Source organism: Pogona vitticeps, chromosome 3 (assembly GCF_051106095.1).
Source record: "Pogona vitticeps strain Pit_001003342236 chromosome 3, PviZW2.1, whole genome shotgun sequence".
Classification (NCBI taxonomy): domain Eukaryota; kingdom Metazoa; phylum Chordata; class Lepidosauria; order Squamata; family Agamidae; genus Pogona; species Pogona vitticeps.
The window spans coordinates 242,291,730-242,310,842 of NC_135785.1; the positions used below are offsets into that span (position 1 = coordinate 242,291,730).

The window sequence follows — 19,113 nt, forward strand, 5'->3', positions numbered from 1 at the left end:
GGCTAATCATGCACATTCCCAAATCAGCCAAGAGTTTGGATATGAAATACTCTGTTCGCAGGTAGCCAGTGGCACTTACAGCAAAGCCTGATGCTAAGAAGTGTAGTTGTTATGCCTTCAAGTTTGTTTTAAGTTTCTTTGCTGGGAGGGAAGAATGGGACCCAAACCACAAACAGAACATAGAGCTCAGAACTTCAGTGAAGTGTACAGGAATTCAGAAACATGTTCTCAAACTTTGATGAGGAGCAAAGTAGGTGGTTAAAACTAGTAATGAAGGCAAATTAGTAATTTAAAATGAATGTGTATGTGCTGATAAGAAAAATAGTAATGGTACAGCTGAAACATGACTTCTGGGCAAATGTAACACTCTCCTACATCTAAGCCATACCAGCAGGTTCTAACTGAAGTTGAAAAGCTGCTAGGACTTTCCTTTGACTGTGATTTGGTGTAATTATTTCTATTTAACTCTCACTATTGTTTGTTCTTTTTGTAATTGTTACATGCTGCCTGGAAGATACATCCATTTACTGGTTCTGCTTAATTTATTTTTAAGATGTCATTCTGCTCACAACAAGAAAAAAGGCTGACTAAATCATCCCTTAATTTAGCATTCTTTAAAAGAAGTTTTTAAAAATGCAACCTGCACTGCCACTACAAGGCTCAAAATTCTACCATAACAAGATGCAGATGTTTGAACTTGGTATTTAAAATAAATTTATGCAAAAACCTTATTTGCTATTATCAAGTGACAGAGAATTCAATGTTTACCTTACAAAGTTTACCTAGGAATATTTACAGTTCTCCTGGCCTTTTACACTCCTTACTTGTCTATTACAGAATCCTTTCAACTTTCTGATGGTCTTTTAACAACCACAACCAGCTTTTTCATGAGTAAATATTTAAACCACAACTCTGTTTTAAAAGGTCTGCAGACAGAGAGAAGATGAAAGCTAGCTCTGAAATTTATAGCTAACTGGGTAATAATCAACTGCTACCAGCATTCTGCAGTTCTCATTAATGTCTCAGTCCTATTAGGAAACTTTTAGCTCAGGAAGTCTGTGTCCCCCACTCAGGTTCAAGAACAAATGAAAATCTGCTACAGCATGGACATTATAATTAATTTATGCAGAAACATAACATTTAATAGTTGCTCTTTTCATATACATCATCCAGAATTAGCTGCATTCAAACCTTTAGTTCTTAGATGAAAGACTCCGAACCATTATATGCATAAGTAACCATTCTAACTGTTCAGAATGTTATCTATATAATATTTTATTATTTTGTAACACCAACATAGATGTTTCTTTAAAAATGAAACAAATAAAAATAAACTAGAACAGTGATGGTGAATCTTTTTGGGCCCGAGTGCCCAAACTGCAACACAAAATCAACTTATTTATTTCAAAGTGCCAATACTGCAATTAAAACCCGAATGCTGAGGTTTCAGTTTAGAAAAACAACAACTGCTGCAGCACTGCAAGGGTTAAATGCTCCCCCCCCATGGGCGGTATTAACAAAGAAATACTTACTGGTCCTCCAATCCCCCATTGGGCTAGACTGGTAATGGTCGCCATTGCATCCTTCTGCTGGAGCACTACACCAGCAGAGAAGAGTGCCAAAATCCGGGATTGGAGGACAGGTAAGTATTTCTCTATGGCAACTTACGGCTCATGTGCCCACAGAGAGGGTTCTGTGTCCCAGCTGTGGCATACGTGCCATAGGTTCGCCATCGCTGAACTAGAACATAAATTTGTTATCTAATAGTAACAAATTATCCAAAAAGATTGTTTGTGTTTTTAACTTATGTTCTTGAAGCTTGGAACTTAATTGGTGATCAGCACAGTTAGATTTTATGAGAGCTTACTGCCTCCAAAGCTTTTGTACTACAACGGGGGAATGATAGAACATACAACATCCATCATGAAAGAGTTAAAAGATTGCACTACTTTAGTTTTGCATGAACATCTATTCTACAAAGCCAACTCTAAATGAAGTCATTTTTGTTAGCTTATATAAATGTGGATAACTAGTCCATGATTACATTTTGTATAACTCCTCTTGTTATACAAAGATGTCTGTCTTTCTGTTTTTAATGAATAAATTTTAAAAACAAAATTAAAAGTACACTATGACCATTTTGGCGGTTACTTGGAGTTCCCCCAAACCTGATGACAACACTTTCTTGGGCATGAGTGACTATAACCACTGTTGCCGTCCTAGCTATGTGACTCTATTAAAATGAGTTCAGAAATACAGCAGTACCTTGACTTATAAACGTCCCTACTTACAACCATTTCAAGTTACAACCAGCTCCAGCCGCAAAATTTTGCTTCTGCTTGCGGCCAGAGCTTCCACTTATGAATAGAAAAAGGCAGAGGGAAAAGGCGGGAAATTCAAATTTCTAACTGTAGGTGGCAACAAGGCTGCTTATTTGTAGCTCTTTCCCCCCAGCGGTTAGTGTGTGTGCAATTGGAGAAGGCTGCCTGGTTAAAAACTGTTCTGGGTGTTTTTGCAGCATGGTTTTGGGATGAGGGGTTATACTTCTGTGCTGTGATGGGTCTTGGGTGGTTTATTTGGTTTTTTGGGGGGATTTCCCCCCCATTTCCAATGGGTCTTGGGGGTTTGTTTCTTTGTTGGTGCTTTGCTTTTTCCCCATTTCTGATCTGTCTTGCATGCTTCGCTTGCTTTTTGCATTGCTCATTTCCGATCTGTCTTGCATGCTTCACTTGCTTTTTGCATTGCTTTTTCCCCATTTCCGATCTATCTTGCATGCTTCGTTTGCTTTTTGCATTGCTTTCCCCCCATTTCCATCTGTCTTGCATGCTCTGCTTACTTTTCTTTGTTATTTTATTTATTTATTTATTTATTTTATTTATATCCCGCCTATCTAGTCACTTAAGACCACTTAAGACCGGTAGGGATTAATCGTGTTTCCGATGGGTCTTCCAGTGATTTTTTTTTTGGTAATTTTTTTTTCATTTCAATGGGAAATGGTACTTCGACATGACCATTTCGACTTATGCCCATCTTCTGGAACGGATTAAGTTTGTAAGTCGAGGCACCACTGTAAAGCACACTGGAGAAACAACAGAGTAACCCGACAGGTCTGACAGCTAGACCTGAGGATCTAAAACTGATCCATGATAGAACAAGATATAGGCAGTGATATAGGCACAACTCCATCAACAGTTAAGTTTTTTTAAAATTAAGGAATAGATAGTTAACATGGGAGATAGAATGTGAGATAATTAATTTAAGTCTGTTGTTGTCCCATGTGCAAATAGTTGTATTAAGCTTTAAATGATTCCAGAGCTAAAGTTAGTTTAACTAGTGAATGCATCGTGTTTTAAAATTTTGATCTTGAGTTTTTGTTCTTCACATTGATCCCTGTTTTCCATTCTGAGTATATATGCTGTACACTGACCCTTATTTCCATCTGTAAACCCTATCTTTTTGCCCATAAATAAATAAGCCCCACTTAGAACATTCACTAAATCCTATGGTGCAATTATAAAGATTCCTTGTTTGCATACTTTATCCTCAACCCCACTTATCAAGTCAAGGATTATTAAGTTGAAGTGTATTCTTCGGGGAATAGGGCAAACAGCAGGTGATAGGGATGCAAATATTAGGTCAATGTAATTCTTGCAAGTGAAGTAAAAATATCAGAAATTTTCTCCTTACCAGTAAAGATCATGAATAGTTTTGTCTATTCTTTACATTTCAGAACCTTTTTTCAAAATAAAAATCATGGCAGTGTGTGTGTATGTGTGCGTGTGCATGGTGTGTGCAAAAACATATTTTAAAAATATAAAATACTTTTTGTTCTGGCTAATGGTGTTGCTGACAAAAAAAAAACCTGGTTTTTTGCTTTCATCCAAAAGTGAAAAATGTTGCAGAGATCATCAGTTTTCTGAATAGAGTGCCTCAATGCCTCTAGACACTCTTTTACATCAAAGACAAGGAAATTTTATATCCTTACAGAAGGGTGGCAATGAGACTACCTGAATAGGCTTGTAGTATACCTAGTCACTGGTAATGCAATGCCTCATAAGATCTAGGAATGTGACATACACAAAACATAATAATCATCAATAATAAATATGGGCACAATTTTCAAAGTAATTGGAATCATTGCAATTGTGATTACAGTGGGAAAGATACAAACACATGCATTGCTTTCCTTCTGAAATGTATGTGAGCTATATGCGTTTAAACTGGATCACCTTTATTTCCCCATTATTTTTGCTTTTTAAATTGTAGCTGACTTCAGTGATGTGACATTTACTTTTTTCAGAAAGTTAATTATGGGAACAAGCCAATTTCAGTGATTTATTGATTTATTTATTAGATTTCTATTCCACCCATCTGGACCAAGGCTCTACTCTGGGCAGTTTACAAATTTAAAAACAAAAACATATAAGTCCAAGATGGCGAAGTATAAGTAATTAAGATATGGCAGTTAAGATCTGGCAGGAGGGAAAGCCTGCCCAAATAGCCAGGTTTTAAGTTTATTCCTGAAAACACCCAGAGAGGGGAGCCAGGTGGATCTCCACTGGCAAGTTATTCCAAAGGCGAAGGGCCACTGCCAAGAAGGCTCTACTCCTTGTTCTTTCCTTCTGGACCTCCCTCGGCATTAGGCCCCTCAGCCACCTGGCCTGGCTGGAACGAGTGACTCCGGCAGAACTGGGTGGGAGAAGGCTCTCTGCCAGATATCGAGGTCCTAAACCATTTAGGGCTTTATATGTAATTATAAGAACTTTGAAATCAACGTAGAAATGGATGGGCAGCCAATGCAAGGCGGCCAGCATGGGGGAAATATGCTGGTGCCTTTTCACCCCAGTAAGAAGTCTGGCTGCCACATTTTGTACCATCTGAAGTTTCCGCATCAGTCTCAAAGGCAGCCCCACATAGAGTGCATTACAGTAGTCTAATCTTGAGAATACAAGCGCATGGACCAACGTAGTGAGCACCCCCACATCAAGATAGGGACGCAGCTGGGCAATCCACTGAAGGTGGAAATGTACGGAATGGAGCACTGATGATACCTGGGTCTCGATGGTGAGCGCCAGATCCAGATGTACACCCAAACTGCGAACCTCACTCTTGGTGGTAAGAATCATCCCCCCCACAAAGGAAAGGGAGTTTCCCAGACCACTGTTATCTGGGACACATGATCTGTTTCAATAAGTTTATTTGTACTTTAAAAATTCCCAAATGTCATGTGTGACGTTCACCTCCTACGTTTTGTGCCCTCACAAAGGTTCCAGTTGTTCTTCAGATGTACACAATATTCTCTTGCCATATAACGTCCACCAACTATATCTATTTATCTTAACCAGTCTCTAATTCAATCTCTATCTCTTCTGTCTCTGACTCTGACTAACTCACTGACTCTCTCCTGACTGACTCCTCCTCTCAGGCTCCGCCTCTCAACCACATTTGCATAGAACATGACTTATACCTAACAAAGGATGAACGCTACATCATTATTTTATTATCAAGAGTACTTACAGTGAGGTTCATAAGGGGGAGGTGGATCACCACAAGGAACACACTCCATATCCTGAAAACCTCCAAGCTTTGTCTTTCTATAGAATCTGCAACACAGAGAAACAGTGTAAGTCGAAGAGTGAGAGAGACACCCTCCCGTCAACCGCTGAGAAAGTAAGTCAAACCCCACCTGTTCCCCTACCTAGGAAGACAAGGCCTCCTGGACCTGACCTGGGGCGCACAGAGAAAGATTTAAAAGGACTAATGGTCAAAGAGACTGGGACTATCTTGGCAGGCGTGGGAGAAAAAGGGCAGGTGGTGGTAGAGGTGGAATTAGGTGATATAAAAAGAGGGGAAGGAGAGTTATCAGCAGGCTGGGAGTGGATTTGGGTTGAAAATCCCTGGACAGGGAGGACAGAAAAACTGAGGGTCCCGAAGGAAGAGGCGGATGCCCGGAGGAGAGAACATAACCCCAAACCATCATTTTGAGGTGAGAAAGAGACAAAGGAGTGGTGGAGGAAATTGAGAGAGGAAAGAGAGAGGGTTGAAAGAGAACGACGGGAGAGATTGGAATGGAGGATGTGAGAGACACAACAGAGGGGATTCCTGGAACCCCGTGGCAGATGAGGGAATCCACCCGGGAGTGTGACCGGGTGGACATTTGAGAGGAGGACACCATCCCCTTGCTGGAAGGAGAAGAGGGACTACTATTAAACTCCAATACCCCACCGGAGTGGCTGGGGCCCTGGAATGACCAGAGTGGAAACCCTTTCAAGTTGGAAGAATGGAACCCTCCGTCAGACCTGTTGTCAAAAGGGGAGAAGGTTTGTAACACGTTTGTAGATACAGGACTCTTGTTGAATAACCCAATAAATGTTACCTCTATTTCTAAACTGAAGAGATCTGTTGCGTTATTTGAAAAAGAACCAGAGCTAACCACTGAACCCTCACATACAGATTTCATATTTCTCATATATGGTTACTGACACAGCTTAACATAGGCCCTGATTAGTTCACTGCTTTTTTTTCTGGTCACACGATGCACAGTCAACATTAAATTATTTTCCTAGCCAGCGGTGTAACTGTGAAACATTTCTCCTTCACTGTGAGAGTTGTGTTATTTTGTACTTCTGTTGGACTGGTGCATTCCTTACTGGGACTGCCTGTGTGCTCAACCTGCCCTGCTTCTTTTCATAATTGAAGCCAGGAAGGTGGCCACTATTATTGCAGTGTGTGTATTGATTTTTTAAATTTTTCACAGCTAGCATGTCAATACGGTACATTGGCAAAAGAATTTCATGGGAGGGCACCATCATTATATTACTGGCGGGTAATAATTTTTCTTTATTTCTGTGGAAGATACATCAAACCTGATGACAGGTATGCCACTGTCATCAGGTGGGGGTGATTGCCAGTATTGCGCATGGATTTCCCCCCCCCACATTACCTGTGCATAGCTGCCTATTTGTACGTATGTCTAGGCACTAGCTACCGTCCCTTCTGCTGAGTGTGCGCTTTCTTTTTTCATAGCCACCACAGCCATAGACGGTGGTCCCATGTCCATTGTGTGCAATGCATTTCTGCAGGAGCAGCCAGTGCAACAGAGGACACTTTCCCAAACAGAAAGCCCTTGCTGATATATCAATGTATCGATAAGTATTTTAAATCAATCAATCAATCAATCAATCAATAAAGGAGCTAAATTGCCCCTTGAAGCAAAAGAGAAAATAAACTGGTACCGTGGAGTAGCTGGCCATAACAATTCAAACAGGAGGAAATAAATCGGTAACGTTAAATGTTTTGGGGACATTATATACCATATGATTGTGATTCAGTACAACAGAGGTATGGAAAGTATTGGAAGAACTAGACCAGGATCATAGAGAACTAATTTCCTAGGTATGCTAAATAGTAATAAGCAGACAATCGTAGGGATGGAATTTTTTTTTACTACAAATCCCATAATTCTGCATTCTGGGAGTTCTATCTGCCAAATAGAAGTCTTTCTAAAAAAAACTCAGTAAATTACATTCAAATTCATCTGGGAATATTTTAAAATACTGCCCCAAATCCTGTTGTGAAGTTACACAAAAGGTGTAACTTTTAGCAGCAAATTGCCATAAATTAAGAATTATCTACAAGCACTATTTGTTGCATATATGGTGTGCAACAGATAATATTTGAGGAGATTTCTTAATGTATGCTAATTCACTGATAAAAGTTACACCTTTTGTATAACTGTGCAACAGGATTTTGGCCACTGTCTTATAAGTACAGTGGTGCCTCGCATAGCGATCGCTCCATATAGCGATGAAATTGCTTTGCGATGGACTTTTTGCCATCACAAGAGTGATCGCTTTGTGATGGCCCCTACGGGGAAATTTTGCTTTGCGATGATCGCAGGGAAGCGATCATCGCAAAGCCCCCATTTTTGGCCAGCTGATCGGCGGTTCAAAAATGGCCGCCAGGTAAACAAAATGGCCGCCCGCTGTTTTGCCTCGCTTTAGAGGCACTGAAAATGGCCACCACAATGGAGGATTTTCGCATAAGGTTAGTTTTTAAGCCCTTGTGTAGGCATCCTTCAGTCTCGAGAGACTATGGTATCGTGCTCTGTATGGAGATCTTGGAACAGTGTCTTGTGTGGCTGAGAAGGCCAATTCGAGAGTGACAATCCCTTCCACACTGGAGACAAATCCAATCTGTCCCCTGGCCAGCTCCCTGGTTTTGCTTGTTTCGGGACTGCCTCTTTGCCTCAGCCTGCTGTACAAGTGTCTCTTCAAATTGGGAGAGGCCATGATGCACCGCCTGCCTCCAGGCTGAACGCTCAGACGTCAACGTTTGCCATCTGTTGAGGTCCATTCCTAAGGCCTTCAGATCCCGCTTGCAGATGTCCTTGTAACGCAGCTGTGGTCTCCCTCGGGGGCGGCTTCCCTTCACTAATTCTCCATACAGGAGATCTTTTGGAATCCGACCATCAGCCATTCTCACGACGTGCCCAAGCCAACGTATACGGCGCTGTTTCAATATTGTATACATGCTGAAAATTCCAGCTCGTTCTAGGACTACTCTATTTGGAACTTTGTCCTGCCAGGTGATACCAAAAATGCGTCGGAGACAACGCATATGGAAGGTGTTCAGCTTTCTCTCCTGCCGTGCACAAAGGGTCCAGGACTCGCTGCAGTATAGGAGTGTGCTCAGGACACAGGCTCTATAGACCTGTATTTTGGTGTATGCCGTCAACTTCTTATTAAGCCATACTCTCTTTGTGAGTCTAGAGAACATGGTAGCTGCTTTCCCAATGCGTTTATCCAGCTCGACATCTAGGGAGAGAGTGTCAGAGATTGTTGAGCCAAGGTACACAAATTCATGAACAACCTCCAGTTCTTGCATGGAGATAGTAATAGAGGGAGGTGAGTCCACGCCCTGGCACATGACTTGTGTTTTCTTCAGGCTGATAGTTAGTCCAAAGTCTTGGCAGGCCTTGCTAAAATGATTTATGAGTTGTTGGAGGTCTTCAGCAGAGTGGGCAACAATGGCTGCATCATCAGCAAAGAGGAAGTCCTGCATGCATTTCAGTTGGACTTTGGTCTTCGCTCTCAATCTAGTGAGATTAAAGAGCTTTCCATCTGATCTAGTCCGGAGATAGACACCTTCTGTTGCAGTTCCAAAGGCCTGCTTCAGCATGACAGCAAAGAAGATCCCAAACAGGGTCGGCGCAAGGACACAGCCTTGTTTTACTCCGCTTCGGATGTCAAAGGGATCTGATGTTGAGCCATCAAAAACTACAGTGCCCTTCATTTCCTCATGAAAGGACCTGATGATATTAAGGAGTTGAGGTGGACATCCAATCTTGGGAAGTATTTTAAAAAGTCCATCCCTGCTAACCAAGTCAAAGGCCTTTGTGAGATCTATGAAGGCCACAAAGAGTGGCTGTTGTTGTTCCCTGCATTTCTCCTGCAACTGTCTGAGGGAAAATATCATGTCGGTGGTGGATCTATTAGCTCGAAAACCACACTGTGATTCTGGATACACTCTGTCTGCAAGCACCTGAAGTCTCTTCAGCACAACACGGGCCAGCAGCTTCCCTACCACGCTGAGAAGAGAGATACCACGGTAGTTATTGCAGTCACCCCTGTCGCCTTTGTTCTTATACAATGTGACGATGTTTGCGTCCTTCATGTCCTGTGGTACTCCACCTTCTCTCCAGCAAAGACAAAAGAGTTCATACAGCTCAGTGGTGATGATCTCTTTACAGCACTTCAAAACTTCAACGGGGATGTTGTCCTTTCCAGGTGCCTTGCCAGAGGCAAGGGAATCCAAGGCCGCTTTTATTTCTGCTAAAGTTGGTTCACTGTCCAGCTCTTCCAAGAGAGGCAGGCACTCAATGTTATTTAGTGCCTCTTCCGTTACTACATTCTCTTTAGAATATAGCTCAGAGTAGTGCTGCACCCAGCGTTCCATCTGCTGTGCTCGGTCCTGGATGATCACGCCTGTAGTAGACTTCAAGGGAGCAGATTTCTTCTGTATTGGACCTAAAGCCTGCTTGATACCGTCATACATTCCCTTGATGTTACCTGTGTCCGCTGCTATCTGTATCTGAGAGCAGAGCTGAAGCCAATAATCATTGGAACATCTCCTGGCAGTCTGTTGGACTTGGCTACGAGCAGCTCGAAGAGCCTGCAAGTTGTACTCACTAGGACAGGCTTTGTATGCTGCTAGAGCTCTCCTCTTATCCTCGATGGCTGGAATCAGCTCCTCTGAATGGGCTTCGAACCAGTCAGCCGTCTTTTTGGTCTTCTTGCCAAATGTGGACAGGGCAGTGTTATAAACAGCGTTCTTGAAGTGTTCCCATCGTTCAGGTGCATTCGCATCAGCTGGGCCTGGAAGGGTTTCCTGAAGCGCTTGGGCAAATTCCTCCACTTTTCTTTGATTGTGAATCTTGTTGATATCTATACGTGGCCTTCCTTCCTTTTTAGTGTGATACAATCTCTTTGTTTGCAGTTTTATTCTGCTACATACCAGGGAATGATCAGTATCACAATCAGCACTCTGGTAACTGCGTGTGATCGTAATACTAGATAGGCTAGAACGTCTAGTGAGGATCAAATCAAGCTGATGCCAATGCTTCGATCTTGGATGTCTCCAGGAAACTTTGTGTTGAGGCTTTGTATTAAAGAACGTGTTGGTGACACAAAGACCATAATAACAGCAAAACTCCAGCAAGCGTTGGCCATTTTCATTCATCTTCCCAATGCCAAAACGGCCTAGGCAGGTGGGCCAAGAGTTGTGATCAGCACCAACTCTAGCGTTAAAGTCTCCGAGAATGAACAGCGGCTCTCTCTCAGGGACTTTTTTGATAGCAGCTGCCAAATCATCATAGAATTTGTCTTTGACTTCTGTTGTGGATGACAGTGTTGGTGCATATGCACTGATAAGGGTGACCAGTCCCGCTGATGACTGGAGGAGCAGAGTGGGTAGGTGGGACTCGTCAGCCATGTAAGGCAGCCCATCTAAGAGAAGGAAAACTCTGATTTCAAACCTCCACTGCCTTGTGGCTATATCCACTGATGGAAAAGGCTTCAGGAGATAACCTCGAGGCAAAATCCAGAGCCGGAGTCCCGTAGACAGTTCGTGTTGTTCTGCAAACTCCTGCGACGTCGCTGGAACCAGTTGTATTGGCTCTTGCCTCTCCACTGGACTATTTCAGTGACGTGGAGAGGGGGGATTTGCTGCTTGGGTAACAGCCTATCCTCCATATTATTCTACCCAGACTTCGTGCTCTGGAGAGGACACTCCAGCTTTGCATACAGTGTCGAAATAACAAAGGAACTAGCAGTTTAAGCCCATAGGAACGCATTAAACACGTTTTAATGCATTTCTATGGGCTTTTAAAAATCGCTTAGTGATTTTTGCTGCACCGATTAACATTGCTAAGCGAGGCACCACTGTATATAGTGTCTTCAAAGATAGTGCCACCTATTTAACACAAATGTATGTGCACTGATGTGCAAGGAATCAGGTCAGTAACACTAAGTAAGCATTTTAAATAGGGAAGACATTGATAAAGTTAGTGTGATCAAGATTTAGAATATGTTTGAATAATCTGTTTAAGTTCCCAATGATTTTAAATTGGACCAGGGAAGAGACGTACATGTTATTTCTGAGTTTATTACCTTTGAAACAGTGCTTGATTAAATAATTAATTTCAAGGCACTGAAATATCTACTGCTAACACAAATTAGTGTTTGAGATCCATATCGCTTTTCTTCAGCTGAAAGCAATCTGGTCAGAGTGACAGAGCAAGCCAAGACTAAGACCATAGGATTTTCTGAATCTAAGCCCTCTTCTACTGGCACTGCAGATACCTTATGTGCAGATTTCTTGGGACTCTTTTTACAACTCACCCTGGTAAGCAGTCTCCACATACAGCATTGCTGGTAGCAGAACAATTGGTCTTCTGAAACCGATTTACTATAGCACAGTCCAAACATGGTTTGCACTTCTGAAAACCCCAATCCTCCTTGAATCTGTTTGGTCGGCATGTCATGCACTGGGCATCTTCACCATATCCAAAGCCACATTCCTGATGGGATTAACAAGCAAGAACACGCTATTCAGAAAACATGAATAGAAGGAGACTGCAAGGATGAAATGAAGACTCAGTGTAATTATTTTCTGAGAATAAGGACTGCCTAGAAACAAAAGCACACTGTTCAGTGAGTTCACGTGTTTCTTCAACTACTAATAATCTCCTTTACTCTTATAAGCAATACTTATTCATTCAGTTAATTTTAGGAACCATGAGCATTTGAATGATAAAAGGTTTAATAGCCTCCCACTGTTACATTATTACTAGCCTATTGAAATTACTGAGCTGTCCATTTTTTAATTAAGGCAGATATGTGAAACTTCAGAAGCTGGAATATGTGAAGTGTTCCGTGAACTACACAAAAAGCAAAAAATATAATTTTGATGTTATGAACCTGAAAAAGTGTATGAATCAAAAACAGCTGTTCAGAATACCTTTGTTGTAGGCATTGTGATTGACAGGAAAATGTAGATTAATATTTTAAAGAAAGGGTTTGATGGTTCTAAAAATGCCCATAAATTCTGAAAAAAATATTATGTATTCATACATTATTTAACAGCAGCTCCAGATTTTTAGGAGCTGTTGCCATGCCCATACATACTGTAGCAAATGTTCAATTTTAAAACAAACAAGAGTGCTAGTTTATTTAAGGAATTGCTATACTAGTCTTCAATATAGAGGCCTAATGTAGCCTCTATATTGTACAAAAGTATACAGAATAAATATCTCTTAAGAGGAAGAATGTAAACCAGCAATGTAAAATACTGTGGATTGGAGATAACTTGAAGGCACATAACAAGAAAATACTATCAAGTTAAAGGGTATTTGCCTGTTGCTGAAAAGGCATTAACAGAGGAACCAAGCAAACTTCCTCAGTAGACAATCCAACTAGTAAGGTGTCACAACTGAGAAGGCTTTCTCTCCAGTATGGATACACTTCAATTTGGATGAGATTACCCATGAAATAGTCTTTGAAGAAGGACCTCAATGGTCAAATACATTGCTACAGGAGCAGAATATCTATTAAGCTGCCATTTGAGATGGGGTAGAGGCTTCATTACAAAGCTTTGCTTTCTTTTTTCTCAAGTGTTTTCACACTTGTTTTGTAGCCACTGCTACAAGCTTTGTTATCTATTCACATTGCCAGTTATTTTATGAAATGAAAGACATTCTCCCTGAATGTTTGTTTTGGATCATATTAACAATATACTTTAGAAGATGCTGCTAATTTATAATTTATAATGAATAAATGCATCCTCTCACATTTACAAATGTTTCATGAAAAATATTCAAATTTGTCACAATTTCAAAGAGTTACTAATGACTTAATGATGACTTTTTAACAGACCGATTCTCTGTCATATAGAGGAGGCGCAGGATCTCTTCTCGATCATCCTAGAGTGCAGGACACACAACAATGGGCTCAAGATACAGGAAGTCAGATTTCGGTTGAATATCAGGAAAAACTTCTTAACTGTTAGAGCAGTATGGCAATAGAACCAATTACCTCATGGTGAGTGCTCCAGTACTGGAGGCATTCAAGAGAAATTTAGACAACAACCTGGCAGATATCCTTTGCTTTATATTTCTGCATTGAGAAGGGGGTTGAACTCCATGGTCTTATAGGTCCCTTCCAACTTCACTATTCTATGATTCTATGAAAACAAACAGCAAGCTTTCGTGGATGAAATCTACTTCCTCAGGTTCTAAGCACATGCCCTCCATGGATGGTGCAAAATAATTGTCCAGAAATTGATGCTACATATCTGACAGATAAGGTCAGTTCTGGGCCTCTTACTGTCTCTCTAGCAAGGTCAGGAATTTTTCCACCCTGGCTCTTGACATCAAAAGGCTTCAACTGTGATCGGCCCTGGCTTCACACACATGTTCTCACATTGTTTGCTTGGAAAAAGTTTCCTTTAGCTATGGGGTGGGGAAAAATAACACAAAGACAGCAGCTTTCAGCACAAGTAAGGGCCCACAATTTGGTTAATTCCTCAACTAGAAATAGTCAATTGTGCCAAAGTGAAAGTCAGATTAATGTTTTTACCTGGTGAGCATAAGTTTATACTCTGGTTATCTCTAGATGGTGTGAAGAATTAATGTCACTGAGTTGCACACAATGATTAAACCATAGCAGGAATTCTAATTAATAGAGACCTGCCATTGCAGTGACATGATTTTTCCTACAGTGGAATAATGTTATGCAAGAAGATTTTAGCTAGTGTCAAGAAAAGGTTATTGTCACAAGGTGGCTAGTCATATACCTGAAAGCATTAGCCTTGTACACTTGAAACTGTGTACAAGGCTAAAAAGGCGGTGGAATTGGATGCACACATTTGAGTCTTGCCCACATGGCATCTCCTCAACTAGAAGTCAAGGAAATCTTTATGTGAGAAACCATGTTCTGAAACAGAGACTGGTAAGTGTGGTTTGGCTCACATGACTGGGGGCTCACATGACTGGGGGCTCAGCCTTATCAGGGCTCCAAGCATTGTAAGCATATTGAACCAAATGCTTTGCTTCAACCTTTCAACCATATTGAACTTACAGGCTTTGCTTCAACCTTTACATTTTTCACATGAAGATCACCTGAATAGGGCAAGTGATTACACTGTTGATGATTCAAACAGGATTAACGAATCAGATGACTTAGAGCAGTAGTTCTCAACCTTGAGTCCTCATATGCTCTTGGATTGCAACTTCCTGGGGAACCAAGGTTGGGAGCCACTGAGTTAGAGGAACTGGCCGGTCTTCTCTGAGTTATCAGCAGTAGCATCAAAGACATGCCACCACATGCTGCTGAGCCTTCCTTGCAATGAGTCAGTTCATAAATTAAATGAACTGACAGGTAAGTTTGTAATGGATTATAATGGTGAGTGGTGTACTCTGCTACCAACCATTATTATACATGTTACATAAAAAGTGGGCTACTTTTAACTTTCCAGAATCCCCACTTTTTCTCTCTTGGACAAAAACAAAAGCTTCCAATAGAAAGTAATCAAGAAGTCAAGGGTTTTAGAAATGTCATAACTGAGCAGTAGCATGTAAGACACCAGTATGATACTTTCAGCTCTGAAGTTCTAAGATGATGATAATGATAATAATCACACAGGCACTTACACAGAATAGCACTGAAGACAGGAGTTTGTGGACTTGCCACTCAATCTGATCTTGAATGCTTGTGCTCCAAGATAAGATGCAATGTTCAAGTATTTTCCATGGCACCAATGTTCTACCAGTCTCAGAAGCTTACAGATCTGTTTTGGTTTTTTTAAAGTTTAGAAAACTTATTTACTTCTTTCTATAAAGGAATCCATTGCATATGAAGACATTACTACTTTAGTTTTTAGTAGCCACATTTGACTTTCACACTGAGACACATGTGGCCAATGAAATTTAACACTGAACAGAGTAATAGCTAAAGAACAGGAAGAAAGACCTCTGCTTATGGAAACTGAAGCAGTATAAATTGTTGGACTAAAATCAACAATAGAAGTTAATATTTTAATTAATAGCACTGTTTCAAAATGTCAGGACCTTTAACAATCTATCCAGAAATAAAGATGAAAAGCAAGTCAGCTGAGGTTTTCACATAAGATGGTGCTCATCCCCCAATCTTAAACCAAACAGACTACATACCACTGATGCAAACTAAACACTGCTACAAATATTTATGCTAACTCTGTCTTTGCATCTGCTCTGGCAACAAACAATACTCCAACAGTGTCACAAACAACATTGGGGTGTTTACTTGTACCTCTTCTAATGCCATCAATAAAATCCTTTGCCAAAAATGCCTTTTTGCATTCTATTTAGAGCAAAAGGGACAATCTCCATGCAAAATGGACATAGATCTGACATCAAATGGACATAAATCTGACATCAGAAACAGCAACACACAAAACCCTTTTTCAGAATATTTCAGTCTATCTGGATACTCTCTGAATGACCTGAAAGTGATTCTTTTAGGAAAAAAATATTACAGAACAGATATGAAAGAGAAACATCTGAAATACGATACATATGGAAGCTGGATATCCATTCAAATGGACTGGATATCATCAAGAGTTCCTAAATGCTCTGCTACATAATTGTTGTTGATATCTGGCATGTGTAATGTAGCATGGAACTGCCTTGTTATGATGAGCTGAATGCCCTGGGTGCGTGTCCTATCTCCACTGTTACATACAGCACTGATGGTACCTGTCTGTCATGGGTTTGGAGGGAAAGTTCCATCCTATGGGGAGTGGAAGGCGGGACATCAGGGGGAGGAGCTGTACTGTATATATATTTGGAACTGGTGTGGAGAGTGAGGAGTTGGAGTCTGTGTGTCAGACTGAGTACAACTGTGTGTCAGTTAGTACCTACCTGATAGGTTCAGGTTTCTTTATAGGTAGCCAGAACTGATAGGTTCAGGGTCTGTGCTTTACTTTAAAGTGTTCTGTGTGAACTAATTTGTTGTATGTATGATTGAGACTAAGCCACGTTACAGTATCTTATTTAATTGATCTTTTTATTTACCCTGTTTGTTATTTAAATAAACCTTGTTCTTTTGTTTGTTAAAAATCCATTCCTGGTCTGTGTGACTTCTTATAGGGAATGGTTGGTGGCAGCATAATTAAAGTGTGGCATATTCCAGTAGGTCTGGGGTTGTCACATCCACATATATACTGTGTAACAGTTTAAATATGCGTTCACTTCCTGCCCTTCTGTAAGCATCCTGATCTGCAGGGTTTGCGTGTTTTAAAGTCCTTGAAATCCAACAACTTATTAAAATTCTGTTTTTAAAATTCTGTTGTGCCACAGTCTTTGTGACTCTAGGGGTTTGCAATTTCATATGGGGCTAACCTCTATTATTATGGTTTCATTTTGTTTTGACTATCAATTTTTGCAGAACTTGGACTGATAGAACTCTGTAACTATAAGCCTCTAGACCAGTGGTTCCCAACCTTGGGTCCCCTGATATTATTGGACTGCAACTCCCAGAAGACCTCACCACTAGCTGCAGTCCAATAGCATCTGGGACCCATGGTTAGGAACCACTGCTCTATACCAACAGAGACTTATTGCATCAAGAGTCCAAGATTCTAGACAATTGCTAAATTATATATTCTGATCATCAGTGGGGTGTGCTATATTCTTCCCCTACAGTAGTTTTTGACCCTCATTTGTATTATCTACTTCAGGGGTCAGGGAACTTTTTTACCTTTTACTCCCCCCCAAAAAAATTTATATACACCGACATTACCTCCTTGATTCGAAAGGAAGGAAACCATACATTATTCGAATTAAAAATATTATTGAATCTACACAGGCTGTGTACCGAACTAGCAGGATTCTACTTCAATTGTTGCCACATGGCTTCATTGTTTGCTGCTTGGGATAATGGTTGGGATTTTAATTCTATTGTAAACTGCCTAGGGCAGTGATCTTTCACTGAACAGGCAGTATAAAAAACAAGCATGTAAATAAACAAACCCCCCAAAAACTCTATTTTCATATAAACAATAACTCCACAACATCATTCAGCTCATGATGTCATCACATATTTCAGTTTACTTCCACACTAAACTAACAGACATGAATTAAATTGATATCTTGTTGTCACGTTACCTAGAAAAAAGCCAAATGTTTTGCAAACAATTAGAATTAATTTAAATTATTCTTCTAAGATGTACTTTTAAACGTACTTTCATCTTCACTGCAACTTTTCCTATATCCCCTTTAATAATTTTAAACCTTGTAATCACACATGTTCAATTCTTCACAATCACCAAGTATGAAATCCTGCACTGATTCCCACAGTTTAACACTTGTGTCAACAATGCTGTTCCTCCTACCTTGCATACTCATGAATGAAATTATTCACAGCTTTATTCCTTTTTTAATTAATCATTGTTAATGGTGGTAAAACAACTTATGCACATATGTATGAGAGAGAAAGAAAGAGAGAGAAGAGAGGGGGAAGAACCTATGCCCATTACTGTGGATGAAGATGAGAAAAGAATATGTTGACTAACTGTCTGTGCTCAATGTCAAAGTGTAGATTGATTTAGAAGAATCTTCTTTACTGTTACAGAAGGATTGAAGAATGTAATCAACCCACTGAATGTTTATTACAGTTGTTAACAGTCACTTGCAAAGTACACTTCCTTATCTATGCACAACACTGCATATGTAGAAAAATGAAAAGTTTATTTGCTATAAGAATGTGTAACCTGAAGCCAAACCTGTCAACCTGTGTGTAGTCTGCTCCCAAGTCACTTATTTAACATATACCAGAAACAAGTATGCACTATATGCACTAGATAGGCCACAGTCAGTAAGGATGGGATCTCACCATTCTTCTACCCTGGTACTAAGTACAGGAGCTCCCCAGGGCTGCGTGCTAAGTCCCTTCCTCTATTCCCTGTACACACATGATTGCACCCCACTGTATAACACCAATGCAATTATTAAATTTGCGGATGATACGACAGTGGTGGGGCTCATAAATAAGAACAATGAGTCTGCTTATAGAAAGGAAGTACAAAGGTTGATACTTTGGTGTAAAGAAAATCATCTCACACTTAACATCAAAAAAACTAAAGAACTCATAATTGATTTTAGGAGGAAGAGATATGTACATTTACCACTGTACATAAACGGTGAGGAAGTGGAGAGAGTTGGTAGTTTTAAATTTCTGGGTACTTACATCTCAGAGGACCTCTCATGGACTATAAATGCCAACATGCTAATGAAGAAGGCACAGAAGAGGCTGTATTTCCTGAGAATGCTCGGCAAGTTAAATTTATCTCAGCATTTGCTTCTGTCATACTATCGTAGCACCATTGAGAGTGTCCTAACCTATGGCATTCTGGCATGGTTTGGGAGTAGCTCTGTAGCGGACAAAAAAGCTCTACAGAGAACCATTAAAATTGCCCAGAATATCATCGGGCTCCAGCTACCAACCCTGGATGACATCTTCACATCCCGCTGTCTAAGGAAATCACATAGCATCCTGAGAGACTCTTCCCATCCTGCTT

The 19,113-nt window shown here is 40.5% G+C and overlaps 1 protein-coding gene and 1 long non-coding RNA gene across 11 annotated transcripts in view; both read right to left on the reverse strand.

Annotated features, from left to right (window-relative positions):
- Nucleotides 1-19,113, reverse strand: part of TNFRSF19 (TNF receptor superfamily member 19) — a 74,473-nt gene that overhangs the window by 25,358 nt on the left and 30,002 nt on the right. For all 10 annotated transcript variants that reach the window (XR_013543368.1, XR_013543369.1, XR_013543370.1 and 7 more), the window contains 2 exons: nucleotides 11,901-12,079; nucleotides 5,518-5,603 (listed from right to left, as the gene is read on the reverse strand). Coding sequence is in view for 7 of the 10 variants with exons in the window: in XM_072993710.2 (XP_072849811.2) it covers nucleotides 5,518-5,603; nucleotides 11,901-12,079 (265 nt within the window). In the remaining 3 variants the exon portion in view is untranslated. The remainder of the gene's footprint in view (nucleotides 1-5,517; nucleotides 5,604-11,900; nucleotides 12,080-19,113) is intronic.
- On the reverse strand, nucleotides 12,083-18,371 carry LOC144588047 (uncharacterized). The gene is made up of 2 exons (XR_013543372.1): nucleotides 16,746-18,371; nucleotides 12,083-16,261 (listed from the first exon to the last, which is right to left on the reverse strand). It is a non-coding gene; the product is annotated as an uncharacterized LOC144588047 (long non-coding RNA).